Genomic DNA, 25635 nt, shown 5'->3' on the forward strand with positions numbered 1-25635 from the left:
ACTCCCCAGTTACCAGTTAAGAGACTTCGGGCAAGTTACTTAACCTCTCCATGCTTCATTTCTTCATATGAAAAATGGAGATAAAAAGAGTACCTACCTTGGGACTTCCCTGGCAGTCCAGTGGTTAAAATTGTGCTACCAATGCAGGGGGCGCTTCTTAGATCCCTAGTCGGAGAACTAAGATCCCACATGCCGCACGGCATGGCCAAAAGATTAAATAAATAAATAAATAAATAAATAAATAAAAATACCTACCTTATATAACATTGCTATGAGGATTAAATGAGATAATATTTTTTTAATTAATTTTTATTAGAGTATAGTTGCATTACAATGTTGTATTAGTTTCTACTGTACAGCAAAGTGATAATATTTCTAAATCACTAAGAGAAATGCCAAGCACATTACAAGTGCAAGATAAGTGTTTTTTAAAAGTGTTGTATATGTCCCTAGACTTTACACCTCAAAAGAGATTTTAAAAATCTTATTTACTGGGGCATTCCCTATAAATATCATTGAATGAACAAGTATATCAATCCATTAATTGATATACCAATTAATTAATGAGTATATCAATCGATTAATGAACAAGTATTTCAATTAACCAATCAGTTACAGATAACTGAAAGCTAGCTCATATTTTCAAGATCCAGGAGAAATAGTGGTTGCTAAATAAAACAAGTTTCCAAGGAAAGCAAGAGAAGATAGAAGCAAAAACAATGGTAGCAGTTTAAATTAGTGGAGAAAGGATAGGTTACTCAAGAAATAAGACTTGGATCACTGACTAACCATGTGGGAAAAGCTGAAGTGAGAATTCACCCACAGAATAAAAGTAATTCCATGTGCAACCATGAATTGAAAAAGAAAATCTTAAAAGAACTATGCAGAAACAAAACTCAGTATTTGATCCTGTTGTATGGTAGATCTCTATAAGCATGACACAGAGCGTAATATTTATCATGGAAAGTTAACATGGGAAGATGTTCTCTATAAGCTGAGAGCTCTGTAGATAAGTTGTGATGAGTTCAGCCTCTGGAGGCAAACTGCCTCGATCCAAATCCCAATTCCGCTGCTTACTGTTATGTAACTTTGGACAGGTTACTGAGCTTCTCTGGGCATCAGTTACCTCATCTAGAAAATGGAAGTTAGCGTCATAATACCAACTACACAATGTGTTATGAGAATTCAATGAGATAATATTCATATATCACAAATACTATAGAATGATGCCTGACGGAGACTTTTTTCCTTGTAGTTTTATATATATGTTTTTAATTGAAGTATAGTTGATTTACAATATTATATTAGTTTCATAGGTATAACCTAGTGATTTAATATTTTTATAGATTATACTTCATTTAGAGTTATTATAAAGTATTGGCTATATTCACTGTGCCATACAATATATCCTTGTAGTGACTGAACCTATTTTTATGAAGTAGTTTTATATAAAATGATGTCAGCTGGTTACATCTCAGAGGTGGGGCTATACGTATTTTGTTTTTCCTCCTTTTAACTATATTTTCTAATTTTTCTACAATGAGCATGCATTGCTTTTATTTTTTTTTAAAGTCTCCATTGAATTTGTTACAATATTGCTTTTGTTTTTTTTTTTTTTAATGTTTTTTGGTTTTTTGGCCGCGAGACATGTGGGATCTTAGCTCCCTGACCAGGCATTGAACCTGCACTCCCTGCTTTGGAAGGCAAAGTCTTAACCACTGGACCGCCAGGGAAGTCCCTGCACTGCTTTTAAATTAAGAAAAAAAATTATTCGTAACTTTAAAAAATTATTTTAAAATCTCATCGTAGGAGACTATTTGCAGTCATGTAAAAAATATTCATCATCTATCATAAGAGGAAAAAGGAGATTATGAAATAGTATTTACAGAATAATTTCCATTGTGTGAAAAATATTTAAGGTACAGATATGTACAGTCATGCATGGAAAAAACAAAGAATTTACAATGTTAGCAGTGATTGTCTCTCAGTGTTTGAGTTACATGTGAGTTTTATTTTCTCCCTTGTGTTTTCTTATTTTTGTAAATTTTTCAATATTGGTATGATTACTTGTGAAGCCAGGAAGAAAATGTGATTTTTTTTTTTCAAAGAAACAGCATGAACCTTGGTCAGGGAAAAAGGTAGGTTTTCATCTGACACAGCAGGGAAGAAGGAATGGGCACAGATTTAAAGGTGGAAGGGAAGGAATTGAAGAGTCACATATGATGGTCTATATTCTCTCTGAAATAGGAAGTAATACAAAGAATGGCTTAAGCTTTGAAATAGTTGTGGGGAATGAAAAGGGGCTAATTAGAGATCTTAAAAAATCTTAAAAAAAAAAGGGTGAGCTGAGATGAAGGGCTTACTGTGTTAAAACAAAACAAAACAAAACAAAACACAATAATAGTGTGAGCTGTTTTGCCCGGCAGTGCTCAGAAGCGCTGGTCAGGAAATGGAGACAGACTAACCTAAGGCTGAAGAGAGGTAACAAAGGAAAATGCATCATGCATAGGAGAAGGTCTAGAAGGTCACATACCAAAATACCAACTGTGGTTATTTCCAGCTGTTGGGGTTATGGTTGTATTTTTAGTTTCCATCTTTAACCTTATTTATTTGTTTATTTATTTATAATCTATTTTTGGCTGTGTTGGGTCTTCGTTGCTGCATGCAGGCTTTCTCTAGTTGTGGCAAGCGGGGGCTACTCTTCATTGCAGTGCGCCGGCTTCTCATTGCAGTGGCTTCTCTTGTTGCAGAGCACGGGCTCTAGGCGTGCGGGCTTCAGTAGTTGTGGCACGTGGGCTCAGTAGTTGTGGCTCGCGGGCTTAGTTGCTATTCTCAACCACTGCGCCACCAGGGAAGCCCCGTTATTTATCTTTTTAACAATTAGCAGATATTGTTTACTGCCACAAAAAACTATTTACATTATTTTTTGGTAAAAAAATATAAAATTATTAAACCATGCAAGCAAATATATAAAAATTAACCCTCCCTGCAGAAATTATCATCCAGAGGGAATCACTTGTTAACATTTTGGCCAACATCTTTTTCTCTAAGCACATATACACACACGTGGTTGATTATGTCACCTATGACCTGCTCTGCAAATCAGAATATAAAAGTCACAACTCTTAATTTTGTTTTTTACTATTTGCTCAAGGCCACATATGCCACATTAGGGGGAAACCCCTCAAGTTCTGTCCAGCCACCAAGTTGTCTAAAAAATCTCAGGGACTTTCTCATTCCAAAGGGCATAAATTTTGCTATCAATGTCAGGAATCGAGGGAATTAGAAAATGTCATCAATCCTATTCATGCTGTTCATTTTGTTGCCACGAGATGTCGCTGTTGAAAACGGGGCCTGTACAATTCAACAGGTGTGACTCCTCTTGTTACACTGAGGGGTCCTTGCTCACCCCAGTACTCACCTGCCCTGCTAGGGTGTCTCAGCTTGGGCTCCAAAGTTAGAGTTTCCCATTGCCCAGTCAGCAGTCTGCCAAGGATAGCAATTGTGCCAGGGTGTTTGGGTCTGAAGACAGTGAGTAGAGATAGAAAATATTATTGAGAAAGGAAGGGCCACATGCTGAGTTCAAGCCAGTCCTGCTCTGTGTATTCTTAGGTGCTTGTGTTGAGCCCAAGTCAACACCCTCTCCTCAAGGTAACTTTATTCTGGGAGTCTCACTGTACTTCCCCACTAATTCTAATACCCAGCATTTTCCCCTACTGCAATATCACATCAGCTGTAGGGCTACTAATTATTTACATATGTATACATCTTCCTTTCTAGACAAAAAACTTGTGTAAAGCAGACAGCCTACGTTATTTATCTCTGTCCAGTGTTGCACTGGAGACAGCTCATGCCTGTTCACAGAGCCAATTGTTAAATTTTCAGAGATGTTGTGAGCTGATTGTTGAAACAGCTATTGTGTAAAATTAAATTACATAAATGTAAAATTGAATAAATTATCTGACAATAAACTTAGTAAGTACTCAAAACTTATCACTTCCTAATTCCCGCCATTTAACTAATACCTGTGTACTTGAGGGTTTGCATCTATTGTACCTGGAGGGCGGAAACACTATATAATGGTGTGCTCCTGTGCATCTCTTCCCAACTTTGTGTTCAGTGATGCCATCCATGTTGGGAGTTTGAAATCAGCCACGGTGGGAGTATTTACACTATGAAAACCAACAAACACTGCAAATCATCTCCCCCACCAGAAGCTAGTTCTTTAACTTTTGCAGCATGTCTGTATTCCCAGCAACTAGAATGGCAGGGTGCCCAAATGTTGGGTGGATGGATGGATAGATGGACAGATGGATGGATGGATGATGGGAAAGAATAATGATGAGGGGAAAGTTGCAGAGCCTTGGAGGCAGGAATAACACCCACAAGAGGATGTTAGCTAGGTGGGGTATTTCATATTCCGCTCTTTTCCTTGCAGCCTGCCCAGCCAACAACCTCAATTGTTCTATTTCCTTCTTTCTTAGGTTTCTCATGTTGTGTTCTTTCATATTGTGCAAAAGAGTGCAATATAGTACAGAAAATGTAGTCATCCTATTTCTGAATTCAATGTTGCTTCATCACATTTCAAAAGAGGCATACATTTTCCATTCTAGCTCATTCCACTGGAGATAGTGGTGTGGCAATGCACACTGCAGAATACAGGAAACTCCACATTTACCACTCACCACATATTTACAAGTAGATCCAGCGGAAGGTAAGCAGGGGTGGAGTCCTTTTGTGGCAAGGTCATTTTTACCACAAGTTCCGTTCACATGTACCATCTATCCCAGTGAGTACAAAGAAGAAGGAACTAAATATTACTACTGACGCAGGGTAGTCTCTGTGTTAAGGACCAGTGAAAATCTTATCCAGAAAATGCAAGAAGGAAGGAAGGTCTGAACTTTTTCTCAGCAAACCTTCATAACATGCCCTATCATGAAATTTCCCTTATACCAGTTTTTAATGTTTCTACTGAGTCTTTTATATAGTTTTCTTTTAGGGCGTTAAAAAGAGGAGAGGAACCAGGAAAAAGAACTACAGGGGCAGATGCCTGGGGCAAAGTGGTAGAGAAACATTTATTATAGTTATAAACACCTTGCTTTGGATTTCCTTATTAAACACCACTGAGGGATCATTTTATGGAAGTCTTACCTTTGTCAATAAAATTTGAAGATATCTCCTCCAGGAGTTGACAGGTAACATTGTGTAAAGACATCTATTTAACTGTAAAACTCATGGATTAGCTAATTAATTTACATGAGACAATATCTGTCAGTCCCTCTCTGCAGTACCTGCAGAGGGGTCTGCAGTACCTGGAAGGCAACACAGATCCTTCCAAACATTAAAAACCAAATCAGGCCCTGTGTGATGTTTGTGCTTCCACCCCATATTGGGAAGTGGGATAAAGTTCACTCGCAGGCAAAGCTGTGTTCCCAACCATCCTAACACCAGCAGGTGACCTGGTGACCACCTGCTGCTCGCCCAGGTGTCATTCCACCCATTAATAGGAACCTTCTAAAATCTCTGATCACAATGAGATTAGAGAACTTCAGGGAATCCATTACTTATTCATTTAGAAAATGTCTGTGGAGCGCTGGTTCCCACTGGGCTTGAAATGAAGATGCCAAGGTCTTGCTTGACCTTTGCTTTCTGGGAATCTCCAAGTCTAGCAGGACAGCCTGGATTCAAAACAAATAAATATGACCTAGATCCTGCAGCTTCAAGTCATATGCTTGCACTGTGTTCAGAGTTCAGCACAGAAAATGAAAGGTTTGAGAAGTGAGCCCCAGTGCAGCAAACCCTACTCACTCACCCCTGTCCCCTTTGCCTGTTAGATCTCTCCACTTTGGGGCTTTTTTTACATGAATATATTTTCTTTTCATGTATATGGAGCAGTTCAGCCATCCCTGAAAAACTTCTCCGGCACGGCTTCCACAATCTTGACTCACTTGCTCTTTGAGAGCGTTTTGACTTGCTCTGGCGACTGTGCCGCGTCACGGGTGCCCTGCTGCCCATGCATCTATAGCTCCTTTGTCCTAAATCTCCCCATCAATAACTTGAGGACAGTCATACTGAACTCCCTTTCTTACCTCATAGGAAACTTAGCAGAACAAGCAACGGACACTCCTCAATTCCTTCGGAGAAAAGTGCCTTCATTGGTATTAAAATTCTCATCGCAAAGGAAACCATGAGATCCTAGGGGTGTGCAAAAGCTAAGTCAGGGCCCAAATTTTCCTGAGGGTGAGGAGAGGATTGTGGGAGGGGAGGGAGGGAGGAAAACAAAAGAAAGAATCTTGCTTTTAATATGTACAGTATCAACTTTCTCCCCTCACAGAGTTACCTGGTCCAAACTGGAACTTAACAGAATTATTATTATCAGTTAATATCTATAATCAATAATAGTTCATGACTTTTGCAAAAAGCTTTTATTAGATTCTGTTCAGTGAAAGAAACACTACTAGGTGCTCTTCCAGGACCATCTGGTGCTCAGCTCAGCACCCTGTTCCGTACAAACATCAGGGACATGTGTAGGATTCTATACATAACAACCGAGCCATGTGGATGAAACGGGCAGCTGGTTGCATGTGCAGGTTTTGACACTAGGTCACACCTTGGTCAAGAAGTTGGGCAGAGCGTAGAACTTCCCCTTCTCCTCCCTGCTCCCTCCACCCTACCCACACACAGTCCTTGACACCTCCTCTTTTTTGTACTTTGTCAAAACTTTGGATGAAATTTTATGAGAAAATATCTCACCCATCATTCTAACATTTTCCCAGCAGCTACTCCTTCCACGGGGTGGGCTGGTGCCCCCCCACCCCTCCCCCAATCGAGGGCAAAGAAGACCTGTCCTCCTGAGCTCTTGCTAACCTACTTCTGACCTCTGGGGCCTCTCTTCCACCTCAAGGTGGTTCAGGAAGCCCCTGCCCCACCACCACCCCGGGTTTCCATGATATTAGAAGATGGGAAGCTGACGTTTATACTGCCTTTGGCTTCTGCCAAGTCCACGCTAGAAGAAGCCCACCCACTCACCTTCATTTACCCCGACCCATTTTCTCCAAATTTGATTGCTTCTTCGCTGACGGAATGACCAGAAAGCTGGCCCAACCGAACCACTTCACAAAAGCTGACTGTAAGGTTACCTGAGTAGCACAGAGACCCTTTCCACTGAGACCCTTCCCTTAGACCCTTTGCCTTGAGGCTGAACTTTTAAGGATTTGGGTTTATAGCTCGTGGGTACCTCGGGGTAATGGAAGAAGTCTCTAAAATCTGCAGTAGAAACGACTCTCAAAACCTTCCCGCTCATGACAGTTTCATGAGGTTTGTGTTTTGGTTTTTGATTCTTGTTTTTTGAAGGGCTGGCTGCTTTCCGCTCACCTCGCGCTTGAAGCTGCAGTGCTTTTATCTTCTTGCTTTCTTTCTCCTCCTCTGGTCTCATCACGTTCTCTGGTCTACGCCCTTGTTTATAAGTCTAGGTTCACTGATTCAGCTCTGTTTGTGGTCTCAGAGAGGATGGGTGGCACTTTTCAACCTGTTATCACACCTGATATGGCTCTAGGAAAAGAAACAAAAAATTGGTCTTATGTTGAAGAGGTAAGTAAGAGGGATTGACACAGCTGTGCAGAGATGAAACAAACCATAGACTGTTTTTCACACCTCTCAGCTGAAAAGAAATCAGAGAGCAGGAACCAGAGGGAGCATGATGGAGAGAAGAGGAAAGGGGAGTCCAGTGCCTAAAAATAAAGATCCCTTGGTCATAACAAAGCTTCTCCATGGGCAACCTGAACTCACAATTAAAAGGGAAATTATTAAAAAATATGCAGACTGTTCAATAACTCCAAATTCCCATGTGCAATAATTTGAGAGAGACAGAGAGAGCCACCCTTGAGAGGAAGCTAAGCTCATCCCCTCACTGCTTCAGGTTATGGCCATGGTCAAGTATTGTGTTTAGAATCAAAGCAGCTTTTTCTTCTCCTTCTCTTCTTCCTCCTCCTTTTTTCTTTTCTCTTTCTTCTCTTTCTTCCCTCCTCATCTTCTCCCCTCTCCCCCTCCCTCTTCCTCTCTCTCTCCATCTTCTCCTCCTTCTCTTTCAGCTAGCTTTGTTTTTAGTTCGAGGGAAGAGACGAAACCATAGCCCCCCCTTTTTCACTGAAGTTCAAGGCTGCTCATTGAACTGTAAAGCGTCAGAGCTGGATCACCCTCCTTCTCTACCAGCTTGCTGCTATGTTTTCAGGGAGGGGAGGGAAGCAGCTGTTGCTACTCCACTTCTTTAGAGGGAAAAGCTTAAAAGCCACCATCGAGCTGGTAGATTGGGAACATTGGAAAGCCAGAGTTAGGAGATGGGAACTGAGTCCCTCCTGGGCAGGACTGTGCCCTTATTTGGAAGAGGGGACGCATTGCATTGTCTTTCCTTTTACTCCACGCTCTGTTTTCACTGATCCTCTTAATTGTGATTTACACTTCAAAACAAAACATTAAAGGAGGAAGGAGCCTGCAGAGAAACAAAGGAGGAATCATGATTTCTTCATCTATAACTCTCCATTTTCTCCATCCAAATAACTCAGTGCATTTAGGTCTTTCTGGGTGCCTGACAAAGCAGGTTTGAAGCTTATCTAAGATGAGCCAGGAACTTGGGAATCAGAGTTTAAGCATGTCAAGGGTTTATCCAGGGCCCAACTCTGCCCTGTAGTGTTCCTACAGCACCCAGAGCCGCATTTCTGAATTTCCAGGAGGGCTAAAATTTCAAATCAAGGAGCGTTCTTCCCCCAGAACCTAAAAAAAAAAAAAAAAATGCAGTCTGGAAGTATTTTCCTTCCAAAAGAAAAATGTTCTGCCCTTAGCCTCATGCTTTCCTTTTTTTTCTCTCCTCTCCCTCCTTCCCCCCCTCCCTCCCTTCCTTCCTTCCTTGAATGTGGTCTCTGAAAGATCTCTTTCCCCAGATTGTTTTTCTGTCCTCTGTATAGTCAGGAGTCACTGAGACATATCTATTAAAGAGAAGCCACACTGGGAAGAGTTTTCAAAAACATTTGGCCAAAATCAGAACATAGCAAGTCCCAAATTTCAACTCCTAACTTTCGTTGCTATCCTTGAGGAGAAGAAATTCTGAGGCTAAGAAGAAACCGGTCAAGAGATGAATGGGTCACAACCCACAAAGCTAGTACGTGTAAAGGGATGGAGCTGCCAGGCCTTCCCTCTGCAGATGCCCAGAGGCCATGGGCCCCAGCTTCCATGTGGGACAGGGGATCATGGCCCCAGGTCCTACAGGGCCTGCTGCAGGCCTGCTGCACTCAATGCGGGATCTGTACCAGGGGTCTTTAACTGTCTAGTTTTTGAAGCCCAAAGTAAATTTTGGGAAACTATGTACCTTTGTATATCTAAAAATTTTTATTATAAGTTTTAAAATTTACAAAGGATGTAATTTATGTAATTTAGATGATCATTAACATATTGGACTTTTAAAAAAAGAATTTCTAGTTTAATATCATCAGTATCTTAGCTCAGTATAAGGCTATAAGTTAGGCAGGTAGGATAAATCGATATTCCAGAAGGACTCTTAACTAATGAAAATCTATCAGGAAACTGATGGTACATTTTATTAAGAATGTTAGATACATCCCAGAAGGTGCTGCTGTTCCAACCACACCACAAAGTTTGACTTCAGCCCAAGTTTGGGACAATTTCCCTTCTTATAATGTAATGTATTTTTATTACATTAAAATAATAATGTAATATTATTACATTATTAATAATGTAATATTATTTGAAACTCTTTTTTGATCATTCTATCACATTTCTCTGTCAGAAAAAAATATATGTATACATATGGCTTTCTTTTTTTTATTGAGGTATAATTGACATACAATGTTATATTAATTTCAGGTACATAACATAGTGATTCGACATTTATATACATTATGAGATGATCACCACGATGAGTCTAGTTACCATCTGTCACCATCTTAAGTTATTATGATATTATTGAGTATATTCCCTCTTCTGTATATTACATCCCCATGACTTATTTATTTGATAACTGGGAGTGTGTGCCTCTTAATCCCCTTCACCTATTTTGCCCATCCCCCAACTCCAGTTGCCCACCTCTGGCAACCACCAGCTTTTACCCTGTATCTATGAGTCTGTTTCTATTTTGTTTTGTTTGTTCATTTGTTTTGTTTTTCTAGATTCCACATATAAGTGAAATCATACAGTATTTGTCTTTCTCTGTCTGACATTTTGCTTAACATCATACCCTCTAGATTCGTCCATGTTGTTGATAAAGGACAAGATTTCATTCTTTTTTTATAGCTGAGTAGTATTCATTGTGTATATATACCACGTCTTCTTTATCCATTCATCCACTGATGGGCACTAAGGTTGTTCCCATATCTTGACTATTGTAAATAACACAGCCATGAACATGGGGGTACATATATCTTTTTGAGTGAGTGTTTTTTGTTTTCTTCAGACAATATCTTCTTGTTGATATTTTCCATCATGAGACATTCTTCTTCTCTTCTCCTTTAATTGTTTGAATACATTTTAAATAGATGATTTAAAGTCTTTGTCCTAGTAAGTCTAACATCCGGGCTTCTTCAGGGACAGTTTCTATTGATTGGTTTTGTTTTGTTTTATGGGCCATACTTTCTTGTTTCTTTGCATGTCTCAATTTTTTGTTGAAAACTGGACAATTTATTTAATATTATATGGGAATTTTGGAAATCAGATTCTCCCCCTTCCCTAGGGGTTTTTATTGTTGTTTAGTGACTTTTCCGAACTAGTTCTGTAAAGTCTGTATTCTTTGTCATTTGTGGACACTGAAATCTCTGCTTAGTTACTTAGCAGTCAGCTAACGTTGGACAGAGATTTCTTTAGATGCCTGGAAACAATAACTCTTAGCTTTTGCCAAGTGACTGTGTATGTAAGCTGGGACACATCTTCAACACTCAGCTAGGCACTTTATAAGGTTGCCTTAACATTTACTTCCTGCTTCTGCAGAGCCTCAAGATTAGACAGAGGTGAGAGTTTATGGCCTTGCAGGTCTTTTCTAAGCATGTGCACAGCCTGGTCATGCGCACAGCCCTACACGTGTTTGGCCTTCTGGATCCCCAGGAATATGTCAGAGCTTTTCAAAGCTCCCTGTGGCCATCTGTTTCCTCAGCTTTTTTTTTTTTTTTTTTTTTTTCAGAGTTTGGTTCACCTACTGTTTTCCCCCAATTCTTACCACTGCCCTAGGCAGCTTAGTTATTCACCAATTGCTTCTGATTGTTTTCAACAAGCAGGCCCAGGGAAGAGGCTCTTCACTCCAGGCAGCACTGAGTCAAGTTAAATAAAGACAGCCTTGTAAATGGGGTCTTCCAGGGAACCAAAAGACAGGTCAAATTATGCCAATTTTCTGGGAAAGGGGCTTTAAAGAAGCTCCAAACTCATTCTCTAACCACTCCAGTGACTACCAGTCTGCTGGTTTCACTATATTGTTCGCTCTTGGTTTTGAAGGCTACGACACAGCTGGGGAGGCAAATCCATCCAGAGCTTTGGTCAGCCTGTCCTTCAGGCTTCCCCAGCACCTGTAGTAAGTGACCTTGAGTGTGGCTTCTACAGTTGAAAGATACCCCTAAAATGGGGGAAGGTGAACAGGAAGACTTACGAAGCCTCTGGGAGAGCTGTAATCCCATGAGGTGGGTGTCTCCTCTTGTAATGTGAAAACAGGAACACCATTAAAATCATGTTTCTTTAGAACACGGAACTAACAAGCCACCGTCAAGTAGAAGAATACGGGAAAGGTCAAAAGGAGAGAGGAGACACCACTCCACATGTCCTACCAACCTCCCAGGATCCACCTTGCTGGAATCCATCTTGGCTGAGCGGTTCCGCTCGCCACCAGAAAGGACCCTGAGTCAGAATGATTGGCCAGAGACAACCAGAAACTAATCCCATCACCATAAAACCCGAGACCGCGAGCCGCGTGGCAGAGCAGTCCTCCTGGGTTCCCTTACCCACCTGCTCTCCACCCGGGTGCCCCTTGCAATAAAGTCTCTTGCTTTGTCAGCAAAAAAAAAAAAAAATCATGCTCCTTTAGTCTCAGCTCCTTGTCCATGGCATTCTGCAGTTAGATACATCTTATGTGCATTTTTACAGGCAAAGTTACCCAAAGATAAGCTTATTTCTGGCTCTGTGGTATTTTCACCTTCTTTTTCTTTCTTGATTCCAAACACTCCTCACAGTTTCAATTCCTCTCTCCTACTTTGTTCTCCTTTCTGTTTCTAATACCCCTAATTATTTCAGATTCTTCTCCCTGCTCTGAAGTTTTTGTATCTGAAAATTATGTATTTAGAAATACTTTCTGGAGGGAGTGGGAAATTCTCCAGGAATGGGTACAGAGAGAAGGTTGTGAAGCCCATCCTCTATTGAAATGAAAGCCCACATTGGATGATGACATTTTCCCATCAGGCTGACTTCCTCCTCTAAGCACTTCACAGGTGGTAATTTTTTTTCAAAACAGCAAACCATGCAGAAATGTTTAAAATTAATAAATAGCCAATCATTATAACAAATTCTCATACCACAAAATAATATCACCGTGTTGATTTTCACATGTTCAACACAACACAAGCACAGTCATTTATATATTTACTTAAATGTTTCCCACTGTGCCTGAAATATAGTAGGCATTCATTATCATTTTTCAAATAGATAGATGGATGGATGAATGAATGAATGAATGAGTAAATGAATGAACACAGGAATGGGCAAGTAAAGCTCCTCAAAGCAAGGACTAGACCGTGCATATCTGCATACCTGGTATAGCACAAGGTGGATACCAACTGTTCAGGGTATAAAAGCTTTGCCATGTTCCTGTGCTTTTGACCTTGGTGAGTTCTGTTGTCAAACTTAGCCCAGGTTATCACAAATCAGCCTTTTATTAAAATAGTTGGCTCACACTGGTTCATCCTTACTTTTGTTCTCTTCCTCAAATCCAAGTATTAGCTGTTTGCCTCAATCACTGAAGTGCAAGGTCCTTTAGTTATTGTTCCAGACTCATCTCTCACTGCTTAGTCAAAACTACTCTGTATAACCTACACCCCCTTAACTCCACCTCACTGACTTGCCTAGCTCTGAGCACTCAGTTTCCCTAGCTTTAGTCTTTCTTTTCTAGTATGGATTTGAAGAGGATCAGAATACGCCACCCCAAAATATGCCACATTGGCATTAGGATTATTTTTAGCTGAAGGCAATTCAGAAATAGCAGACACAGGGCATAAATTTCTCTTTGTAAAAGTGTTCCCCTCTCCCGTACCAGGAAGAGGAAAATGACTCTTTATCAACTGAAGGCCACTTTTATCACCAGAGATGAGATGAGCCTGCATAACATATCTTTTTTTTCTTTTAGAACAGCACCTATTTATTAACTCACAGTTCTGTAGGTTAGGCTTAACTGAGTACTCTGCTCTGGGTATCACAAGACTGAAAACAAAATGTCAGCTGGGCGGGGCTCTGGGGAAGAAGTTACTTCTGAGTTCGTTCAGATTGTTGGCAAAACTCAGCTCCTTGCAGCTGTAAGATTAAAGTGCCTGTTACCTTGTTGGCTGTCAGCTAGGGGGTCACTGTTTACTCCTAGAGGCTGCTCTTTGGTCCTTGCATGGGACCCCCTCCATCTTCAAGCTAGCAAAAGTGCATCAACTCCTTACACTTCAGTGTCTCTGTATAACATACCTTATTAAACAACCCTTATCTGTCATCCATTTCTTAGTCTCCTTCCCCCAAGTCACCACCCCTAAGAGTCCAAACCTCCCCGCCTTTCTTTGTCTAGTCACTTCTCCACAACTTATCACTCTTTGTTAAAATAGTATATAGCCCCCAAGTCTAACCACTTCTTTGGGATTTTCACTTCTTTTCTGTGAAGCCCCCAGGCATTATACAAATGTTAATAAAATTTGTATGCCTCTTCTCCTGTTAATCTGTTTTTGTCAGTTTAGCTGTTATTTATATATTTTTTCATTTTGCCCATTTTTGTGATTTATATAAGTCAACTCATATTATTTATATTTTTATGAGACTTTCTTAGTCAACATGATGTTTCTGGAATGGATCCGTATGGATGCATGCATCTATAGGTCATTCATTTCCCCCCTTAGCCAACATGTCATGCATATATGCCTTCTCTCTAAGGTGATTGTGAACTTTGGGAGCAAGGAACACATTTTCTATAATGCTGCTCTCAAGGCATTCTTAGTGGCATTTATGACTTGTTCTTTGAGATTCTTAGCTGTCTTTTAAAAATACCTAAATTGGAGGAGAAAAGACAGAGGAGAATGTCCAAAGGGTGATTGAGATTTTGTACCGAGCATGGTGGCTGCTCACTCTCCGCCCACATTGAGGCTTCAGCCCAAGAAATGGCCCTAAACTGCCCTGTGAGAGATTTAATTTGGATAATTACAGTTGGGTATGTATGGCGTGCCATGTGCTCTGTCAGTTCCTTTACATGAATTATTCTTTGTAATCCTCAAAACAAGCCAAATGAGGAGATGTATTAGCTCGCTAGGGCTTCCGTAACAAAGCACCCCAAGCTGGGTGGCTTAAATAACCGAAATGTATTGTTTCATAGTTTTGGAGGCTAGAAGGCTGAGATGAAGGTGTCAGGAGGGTTGGTTCCTTCTGCAGAAGGTGAGGCAGAATCTGTTCCATAGCTTCTGGTGGTTTGCTGGCAATCTTTGGCATTCCTTGATTTCTAGATCTCTGCTTTCATCTTCACATGCTGTTCTCCCTGTGTGTGTGTCTGTGTCCAAATCTCCCCTTTTTATAAGGACAACTGGATTTTTAGGGGGCCCGTCCTATTCAAGTATGACTTCATCTTAACCGATTACATCTGCAATTATCCTATTTCCAAATAAGGTCACATTCTGAGGTACTGGGGGTTAGGACTTCAACGTATGGACTTTGGTTGTGGATGGCGGAGGGACACAATTCAGCCCTTAACAGGGAGATATTATTTTCTCCATTTGAAGATAAGGAGGTAGGCCTAGCGAGGTTATGTTCACTTGCTGAAGTGGAATGGCTAGGGACCCCAGGGTTACTACGGTAACCTGGTGGTTCTGGGGTGGGAGGAAATGGAGGCAGTGCAGGTCCCCAGGAGCCACGGGGATACTCTGGTGACCCAGATCATTGGCAGTCACTCCATAAAGCTGTTTAGATGAGAGGTAATGGGGTGAGCTTTAGAATTAGTGCAATCTGCCGCTCGCTAGCTATGTGCTCTTAGGAAAGTTATTTAAGCTCTCACCTTATTTAAGTCCCACCGCTTCAGCTGTAAAATGAGATAACACCCACCTTGTGCGGTTATGCAGATTAAAGGGCACAGGACAATGGGTGAGAAACGTAGTGATCATCAGAATTGATACCTAGCCTCTCATCCCAGCCACAACAAATGGAGCTCGGGTCTGCATGCAAATTTCCTACATTTGGGGCCATTTTTTTGTTTTGTTTTGTATATAGTAAAAAAAAACACATAACATAGATTTACCCTCTTAACAATTTTTAAGTCCACATTTTAAGTCCACAATGTGCACATTGTTGTACAACAGATCTCTAGAACTTTTTCATCTTGCATGACTGAAACTCTATACCTATCGAAAAGCTTCCCATTTTCCTCTCCCCCCAGCCCCCAGCAGCCACCATTCTCCTTGCTGTTCTATGAATTTGACTACTTTAGATACATTACATAAGGGGATTCATACAGTATTGGTCTTTTTGTGATTGGCTTATTGCATTTAGCATGATGTCCTTAAGATTCATCCATATTATAGCATATAACAGGATTTCCTTCTTTTTTTAAGGCTGAATGATATTCCATTGTATCTATATGCCACATTTTCTTTATCCATTCGCTCACTGATGGACATTTAGATTCCTTTTACATCTTGACTATTGTGAATAATGCTGCAATGAACATGGCAGTGCAAGCATCAATTCAAGATCTTGCTTTCAAATTTTGGGGATGTATGTCCAGGAGTAGGCTTGCTGGGTCATATGGTAATTCTATTTTTAATTTTTTGAGGAACCCCCATACTATATTCCATAATGGCTTCACCAACCTCCAGTTCAGGCCCATTTAAATTAATTTAATTTAGATAATTAAGCACAACCCTTGACCAGAAAAGTCATTTGAGTGGGAATTGGGGTGGGAGATGGTGGTGGAAGGGTCAGAAAGGAGGGGAGCAAAGGCAATCTAGAGAAAGGCTTCAACACCAGCTGTCTGCCTCTCAGGGTATTTCTCAAGGGGGTAAGGGCACTACTGGCCTTTAGGGCTGGACACTAAATGCCTCTCGAGCCACTGTCCCATGCATTACAGGAAGGTTACCAAGACATTAAATGTCAGTCATACCCCCAGTCGTTGTGCAACCAAAAACACCATCTCCAAACTCTCCCCTACGGATGGTCTGAACCCTGCTCGAGAGCAATTGGAGGTTCCAACAGGCCCCAGGCTACATATTGTCTCTGGAAACCCCACGGCACCCAGTGCAGGGGTAAGCCCACTGCTGGTGCTCAAATAACCCTTCATGATTGACTGACTCTAGAATTCCTCTGTACACATCCGTTCTCACAGCTGGACTTCTCCAGCTCTATTTTCCATACTCTCCCCTGGGGGAAGCTGGTGTAATTTCAAGGATACGGTTAGGGGAGGAGGGGATAGTTCTTAGCTTGGAACGTAGCACCAGGAGTCTCTTCAAAAGCACTTAGGAATCCGAGATACCACTCCACACCTATTAGAATGGCCAAAATCCAGAACACCAAATGCTGGCAAGGATGTGGAGCAACAGGACCTTTCATTCATTAGTGGTGGGGATCCAAAATGATGCAGCCACCGTGGAAGACAATTTGACAGTTTCATACAAAACTTAACCTACTCTCACCATACAATCAAGTAATCGCGCTCCTTTTTATGCACTCAAAGGAGGTGAAAATTTATGTCCACACAAAAACCTGCACATGGTTGTTTATATCAACTTTATTCATAATTGCCCAAACTTGGAAGGAACCAAGATATCCTTCTGTAGGTGAATAGATAAACTGTGTTACATCCAGACAATGGAATGTTATTCAAAATTAAGAAGAAATGAGCTATCAAGCCCTGAAAAGACAAGGAGGAAACTTAAATGCATACTACTAAGTGAAAGAAGCCAATCTGAAAAGTCTACCTTGTATATGATTCCAACTATGACATTCTGGAACAGGCAGAACTATGGAGACAGTAAAAAATCAGTGGTTGGGACTTCCCTGGTGGTGCAGTGGTTAAGAATCTACCTGCCAGTGCAGGAGACACGGGTCTGAGCCCTGGTCCGGGAAGATCCCACATGCCGCAGAGCAGCTAAGCCCGTGCGCCACAACTACAAAGCCTGTGCTCTAGAGCCCGTGAGCCACAACTACTGAGCCCGTGTTCCGCAACAAGAGAAGCCACCGCAACGAGAAGCCCGCGCATCACAACAAAGAGTAGCCCCCGCTCACTGTAACTAGAGAAAGCCCGCACGCAGCAACGAAGAACCGAAGCAGCCAAAAATTAAATAAATAATAAATAAATAAATTTATTTTAAAAAAAAGATCAGTGGCTGCCAGGGGTTGTGGTGGTGGGGGGATAAATAGGCAAAGCACAGAGGATTTTTAGGGCAGAGAAACTACTTTGTATGAAACTATAATGGTGGATACATGTCATTATCTGTTTGTCCAAGTCCATAGAATATACAACACCAAGAATGCACCTTGGACTAATGTCAACCTTGGATTCTGGGTGATAATAATGTATCAGCGTAGGTTCATCAGTTGTAAGAAATGTACCACTCTGGGGGTCGAGGTGTTGATAATGGGGGAGGCTATATGTGGGGGGGGGCAGGGCGTTATGGGGAGCTTCTATTACTTCCTCTCTCAATTTTGCTGTGAACCTGAAACTGCTCTAAAAAACAAAGTCTATTAATATATGTACATATTTTTAAAACCCTACTCAATAAATAAGGTTGCCAGAAATAAACACCTTGGGCCAACAACTCCCTGCCATCATCTCCGTTTGCATTTTCCAAGCTTCTGACGCCTGAGACGTCTTATAACACAAAGTAGAGGGCTGGGAAACCCCAAGTGAGGTTGCAGTATCACTCAGAGATTTGTGTTTGAACCACCATACAGAATTTAGCACACTTTGGGTGTTTCAATATAGTGATGCGAACCACTGGTACTGACGTGACAGGTCAGTGGTTAGTCCTCCCTCTGGGAGGAACTGCCTTCTGAGTTACATTTTCTCCTTTCTGCTTTAGTGATAAGTCTGAAGTATCATACTGAGTCAGTATTATAAAATGGAAGTTGTTTGACCCAAATGATTTATCCATTTATTGACCATAGATTGAGTCAATAAGAGCCTAGATGTGCATTAAATCTGGTTTAAGTGTTGGAAATTTTCTAATCCTCAAATGCCAGGGGTTTGCAAAGAAAGAAAAATGCAACTATTACTGAGTGAAAGAAAAGCTCTGTCCCTCCAGATGCCTGCCTGGGTCTAGCATAGTGGCTTGCTTTCCTTTCAGATAAATTGTCATTGAAGCAAAACCAAGATAGGAGAAATGTGAACCCCCTCTCTTTCAACACTACCCATTGTGTTCAAATTCATAAGAAAGTTAAACGGCCGCCTTCCTCTTTAAGAAAATATGAAAGCTGTCGCTTTGAAATAGAATTCATTGCCCTCAGACTTTAAGCGCTATCTCTGTTCAGCTCCAACCGGATCTGCAGCCCCCTTCCAAAAAAAAAAAAAGAAAAAAATTCTTTCTTCTCAGTGGTGAAAATTACCCCACCTGGAATGCACTCTTCAAAAGGCTCACGAAGCCTGTTCATATGAATGAAGCTGCTTTCTCGAGGGCAGAGGCGGACGCTGCCCTCTCGGGGCGCTTAGCCAAGCTGGGAAAAGGAAGTCGCCTCGGAGGGCAGGGTAGCTGCTGAGGCCACTGCACACGCTGACTGCCGGCTCCAAGATGCAGTATCTAGACTCCAAGGAGCTCCTGATGGATGAAGAGGATGATGTTTTTTGTGAAGGTAAACACGTCATTCTGGCAGGAGCCTTTCTGATCTACTTTGCTTAGCTTTGACACTGTTGGAAACTGTGGCCCGGCTTGGGTAAGGGACTTGAGGACTTTGAAAGCATCCTGGATGGGCTGGCACCCCAGAAGTACACTGCAGAACCCGGGACAAGGGAACTGAATGGTTCCTCCAAATAAATTTTTTTTTTTAAAGTCATGACCAAAGGTTTAGTTTAGGGTAGAAAATAGTACTAAAATTTCCCCTTGTCCCTCTTCTGTGCTCTCTTGTCTAACACCTTAAGGAAATAAGTCTGTCTCCGTGCTCAGCACACAGCAGGACTGCAGGGCAGCAGTTGGACAGATGGGCCGGGGATGGTGCCCCACAGTGCCATATTGCTTTGCTCTGCACTACCCACCTGTCCTTCTTTTCTCTCTCTGCCTTTGGGTCTTGCCCTCTCCACTCTTCCGTGGACTTATTTGGCACCCCAACCCTGTCTCAGTTGCCTTTCCCTTTTCCTCTTCTTCCAGGCTGGGAGGCAGCAGCCATGCTAGCTTCTGACATCAACTGCGCAGCTTAGGTTTCCCCAGGTAGACCAGTGTTGTGGGATTTGACTGTAAGGGTTGCAATTTGAAATGGCTAATCTTGTAATCTACAGATGCCTTGTAATCAAATGCTGCCTATGAGGCTGGACTGTAGGCAAGAGCTTTTCAAGAATTTGGAACTGTCTAAAGAAGTGGTATTCTGGACTCGGGACCTCATAAACTTGTTGGTTTCCGCAAGAACCGTATCTGGTAGTTTTTAAAAAACTCTTATCAAGTAATTTTTTAAAGGAGCTCTAGTAAATTTTGCAGTTACCCAAGTAGTACAAGTTCATTGAAGACAAATGAAAGAGTATAGCATAATAAGAATCCCTTGTAATCTAGTCATCTAGGAGGTTACCATTACTGATGTCTGTCTTCACATTACTTTTGTTGTAGCCTCAGAAATATTTAAAACCATAATTTGGGTTTTTATCACAATTTCAACCAGCTTAAAGAATGTCTCTCCCAGCTTCCTTGCTGTTTGGCATGTTCTCAAGCTGTTGCTCTACTTGGATGACAGGTAGAGCCACTGTGACTCGAAGTTTGATCTTGGGCTCCATTCCTCAGCTTTCACTTCTACTTAAAGATGTTTTCTCTGTGGGCTTACCCTGGTGGCGCAGTGGTTGAGAGTCCGCCTGCCGATGCAGGGGACACGGGTTCATGCCCCGGTCCGGGAAAATCCCACATGCCGCGGAGTGGCTGGGCCCGTGAGCCATGGCCGCTGAGCCTGCGCGTCCGGAACGGGAGAGTCCACAACAGTGGGAGGCCCGCGTACCGCAAAAAAAAAACAAACAAACAAAAAAAAAAACAAAGATGTTTTCTCTGTGTATACATACTTAGTTACTCCCTTCAGGAATTAGAACATGTTTACAACTAGGAAGATAAGCCTAAATGGGACAATTTGGTAATTATCTACCCAACCTCCAAAATGCCAGGCCACATTTCTTTCCCCCAAAGGGATTTTTCTCTTTTACCAATGGCTACTGTGCTAAAGAGTGCCACCTATAGACGGATAGGTGAGCGGCCCCACTCTGAGGGAAAGAATTAAGACCTCAGCAAAGCAGGGCTTGATGAGTAAGATCTCTCTCTTGAGCATTCATGATTATCAATGTGTATCAATGTGATTATTTCAACCTCAACAGCACGGTAAAGAGTCAAGCTGGGAGTCAGACAAGATTTCGATTCAAATTCTCATTTTGCTTCATATTACCTATGTGATTTAAGCAAAGTAATTGCTAAACTAAACCTCTGTTTCTTCGGTGGTGAGATGGGACAATAATACCTATTGGGTTGTACAGGGTATCTTCATAATAGATTCATAACATTTGCATTGTACTTCACAGGTGATATGCTTTGTACTTTCCAGACTGATTATCTCATTTAACTTAATCTCTAAAGATTAGAGAGAGAATCCTTGCAAGTCCAACATCCAGCATATTTGTATTCAGTTTTCAGAGTCATGGATCATGTTTGCCTATTTATGTGAAAGCTTGTCCAGGTAGTTCCTTCTTTTTAAGTAAGCTCCCTGCAGGGTAATAGTCAAGAGCTTCCTCTCCAGACTTGCACTGCCTGGGCTTTGCCACTTAATTCACTCTATGACTTTGAGCTGGTTTCTTAATCTCTCTCTCAGTTGACTCACTTATAAATGGAGTGCTAACTTCCTAGGATGGTGTGTGGATTAAATATTGTTACAGGGAAGGTGCTTAGAATAGTGCCTCAGACACGGTAAGCACTCAATAAATACTAATTCTGACTATGTGTTCACAAAAATGGGTTCTTAGAATAGGTTAGAAAGCAATGTATAAAAGGAATTCTGCACAGAGTTTTTTTTTTTTTGCCACACCACGTGGCATATGGGATCTTAGTTCCCTGAGCAGGGATCGAACATGCACCTCCTGCATTGGAAGTGCATTGTCTTAACCACTGGACCACCAGGGAAGTCCCTGCACAGAGTTTTTTCACATGTCTGGATAACCTAGTATATTCAGAATAGGACTTACTACAGAAAATCAGTTCATAAACCACTTTTCAGATGTATGCCTGGGTGGAAACAGCACTGGACAAGTTGTCCGGAGCCTGGATTGTAGCCCTGCACCTGCTGTTATGTAGATGTAGGATCTTGGGCAAGTCACTTACTTAATCTTGCTGAGCCTCATTTTTTACCTAAAACAAGAGTGTTGATTACACAATCTCTCAGACCTCATTTGAAAAGCTCCAGCATTCTATTACTTCATCTTTTCTGCACAGTGGCATACATCTACCTAGAAGAGTTCAAGCTTGCTCTAGCTTTCCTCCATGCCTTAAGCTCACTTTAACATGCCTAAGAAAGCAGAAAGCTTTTGGTCCAGTGAGTTTCCTGTAACATAAAGGAAGGAAGATGCCTAGGAGCTTGTTACCAAGGCAACCATATTTCCTTGCAGTGGCCACATTTTTAAAGGACCCTTTCCCCCTAAAGAAAAACAAATTTAGAATTTAGGTCCATTTGGTTAACAGTATATATAATCCATTTAGATTTATGGACCACATAAAGATCTGGGAAGAAAAAACTGAGTCATGCTCGCAATATATTTTTTTAACTGCCTTTCTGAGATCCTGTTTGCTTCAGCTGTTGTTTTCTGTGGTTAAAGAAAATGTTAAAGTTCACGAAATTAAGAAGCATTGGTGTGTAACTTTGCTCTTGTTCTAGAGGAGCGTTGCATATGATTAGTGAGAGGGAGAGAGGAAGAGGGAGAGAGAGAAAAGCAGTCACCCACCAGAAACCCTAATATTTTATTCCTCTTTCTCTCCCTCCCTCCCCCACCCCCACCTCAGGTTGGCTTTCCAAATATCACTATGTATTTATTTATTTTCATATCACCATGCCATTTAGAAAATGGTTACTATCCAGTAGACTTTATTCCTTCTTGGGGGAATGATTGGTTTGATTACCAAGCTATTGGAAAACCAGTAATTGGAATTAGAGGGCTTCTTTCCCATTGTTGTTTCAAACTTATCAAATTAAAGGGCTTTCATCTGTTTTGTCACTGTGCCTTCTTGACAGCCAGTCTGGTGTATGTTAGTAGAAATAGCTGGATGGATAATAATAGTAATGATAACTCTAACAATTATGATGGCGATAATAATAATAGAAAAAAAGTGTCACGCACAGTGGAGGCCCTTGGCCAGCTTTCAAGAACAGAACAGGATTCGTGTGTGGGAGGAAACAGTTCCCCAGGTGGTGGTCAGCCAGTAGGTTAGCAGTCAGAATTACTCCTTGGCACAAGTTAAAGTTGCAGTCCTTCTTTCCTTAGAACCACAAGCCCTCACTGCCTTTGTTTTCAGCAGTGCTAGGTAATCTGTGGTCAAGTGCAATGATTAGAATAATAAAACTGCACGAGTTCACGGTCATGTGTGCAAAGTATTTCTCAGGCTTATATAGTCCCTGGACACTTACATGTCTTTTAAAATCTTGCTTCTAGAAAGACCACAGGAAACTGCAAAGCTTTGCCAGACCTTCGAATGTTCTGGTACAAGGCAGCATAGCATAAGAATACTTCTCCTGTCCTGGATTACAGTATCTAGGAAAGTTGTTTCAAACTCCCCAAAGGAGAAGAACTCTCCCAGATAGAGAGAAACTCAAAGGGAAGTCCACTCGACCATTAGCTGCCTGTCGCTTTTAAAGAGACTGACAGATGCTTGAAAAAAAATGCCACACACTTTCGAACCAAACCTCTCTCCTCTCCCCAAGCCAAGTAAGTTAGCATTTTTTTCCCTTTCGATGGGATCTTCAGCTCAGAGAGAGCAAAAAAATTGCAAAAGTTTTAACAAAAAGAGAATTGTAAGTATAGAATAGATGCCCACTTTGTCTTTCTGTGTAAACTGCTTATGAAGCCAAGGTAGATTTTTTTTAATGGGTAAACAATTCTGCAACCTGTTGTAATCTGGCATGTTTTGATATTTACTGAATTACATTTGCCCTTTCCAAAATTAAAAGAAAGAAGGAAGAAGAGATTAAATTAAGATTATGTACAAAACCAATAAATCCTGAAAGTTCAGACTGGTTAAGTCCATACCCTCTATGGAAAAAGTGTTGAGAAAGAGAACATAAAAGTGTATGTGCCTTGGTTAGAGAGAGAGTTGGACCTTTTTGTTTGATTATGCCACATTTTATAGCACATAGATATAATAATTGTTATTTAGCTATGTCAGCCCTTTCTCAAAAACATCCATGTCTGGGGTTCTCAAGTGGACCCAAGTAATTGGGATTGGAGACGGGACAGGAAGAGGCTGCCATAGTTTCCTGGGTTGAAAAAAGTTGGCCACTCTTTGCTTTCGCAGTTTGCCGAGATTGCTTGGGTCAATTTCCATTCCTGGAATCCTGGATAAACGTTTTGGTTGGAAGTTGTTTTCCCTACTTTATTTGTCACAGGGTCTGGAGCAGACACAGACCTCCCCACAATATTTCATGCCTGTGTGACCTATGCCTTGGATTACTGCAAAACATTCCCTTCCCATAGATGTCTAGGAAGCTTACTTTGGCTGGTGCCAAAGAGATGGTGTCATTTCAGGGGCACAAGCTAAAATAGCACATTGCACTAAAGCTATGCAGGCCGTCTTAGCCCCCAGTCCACCCCCCTGATTTATGGCCCCCAGTGACCTCAGGGTGACTTATTTAGATCAGGCCAAAGCCAAAAAGGGGCCCAGAATCACAAAGAAAGCATTTTAAATGCTTATTTAATATCTCTATAGGCAGCCAGTAAAGTCTTTTTAGGAATAGTATGAGATAGCCTTGAGTATATCTTCTACAGGACTTGAGTTGAAAACTACAAGTATATGCATACCCATTGTTTGTATGGGGGGAAAATAGTTTAAAAAAAAAGGAAATGTGTAGTTGTTACGACCAAAGCAGTGAAATAAGTTGGGAGTATTGCCCTTGCTCTTTGATGGGAGTTACTTCACTTACTGAAGTCAACCTATTTATTAAAGAAATGTGATGTATCCCGTTACCTGTACCTCACATGTTTTACTGTGCTTAGCAAGTGTAGGCTTATTCCACTTCTCATTTATTTTTGGATGGCTAAATTTTGTCTGTTGATTGTTTACCAAATGGCTGTGATGCTTAATGAAAATGTTTGCAATTCAGTTGGTTTCAGGAGAGATTTTAAAGAAGGAAAAGGTATTAGTTGAGTCAAGTTGAAATGACTGTTTCAAGTACCAGAAGGACAGAGAGGAAGAAAAAAAAAGTAGTGACTGGTCCTGTCAAGTAAAAATGGACGGAAGAAAATGAAACCACAATGCAGGGGCTGGTGGGATATTGAACATTCATGTACTTCCTTGACAGTAAGTTCCAGGCTGGATTGGGGGCTGGTTTCTGGGGCGCCTGAAATGTGGAGATGCCTGGCCGACTAGGAGGGTGATGATTCCATACCATGTGTGCACTGCAGAGTGAAGGGATTTGTCAAGAATCTGAAGTGTTCGATCCTTGTTGATAGACAAACCAGGTCGTTTGAGCTGAAAAACCACTTTACTTTGTGCTATGTAGACGGAGTGTATCTCATCACTCATCAAGAATTTCCCTTCAAGAAAAATGACAATTTACTTGATTACTTTTAGATATTTTTAAGAGAAAGATTTTGACATATACGCTGGGATAAAAATCAAAAGGCAGGTATAATGGCCAGCTTCACTCCAGAGGCAAGTTAATGATAATTTATATTATCGTCATTCTTTCACGTGTGGACTTTCCATATCTTATGCTTTTTCATGCCTCAACTTGCTTAACAGAGGCTTCAGGCAGAAGACACTTGAAGATCAATGATGGATACAAGTAAAAAATTCTAGATGTTAAAATATAAAAGTGAGGAAAATGTGAACTTTTGGCAGGGTGAGGTGTCTATTTTCCCAACTGAGGGAGAGAGAAAACACTGTGTCAACCTTTGTAAAGATTGTCATTAATAGGTAACCTAGTAAACAGAGAAAAGATCTTGGGGGTATGTCATCTCTGCTGTATTAGGAGGTTTAACCCTAGGAAATA

At 41.2% G+C, this 25635-nt stretch overlaps 1 protein-coding gene across 6 annotated transcripts in view; it reads left to right on the forward strand.

The window, feature by feature from the left end:
• The window catches only part of RIPOR2 (RHO family interacting cell polarization regulator 2), a 212564-nt gene that overhangs the window by 79459 nt on the left and 107470 nt on the right, over positions 1 to 25635 (forward strand). Inside the window, exon 1 of one of the 6 annotated variants that reach the window (XM_004273515.4) lies at positions 18788 to 19056. The exons of the other annotated variants lie outside the window; for them this stretch is intronic. Within the exon in view, the coding sequence (XP_004273563.2) occupies positions 18996 to 19056 (61 nt within the window). The 5' untranslated portion in view covers positions 18788 to 18995. Of the gene's footprint in view, positions 1 to 18787; positions 19057 to 25635 lie in introns of those variants that run through there. 6 annotated transcript variants of the gene reach the window in all.

This window comes from Orcinus orca, chromosome 10 (genome assembly GCF_937001465.1).
Source record: "Orcinus orca chromosome 10, mOrcOrc1.1, whole genome shotgun sequence".
Classification (NCBI taxonomy): domain Eukaryota; kingdom Metazoa; phylum Chordata; class Mammalia; order Artiodactyla; family Delphinidae; genus Orcinus; species Orcinus orca.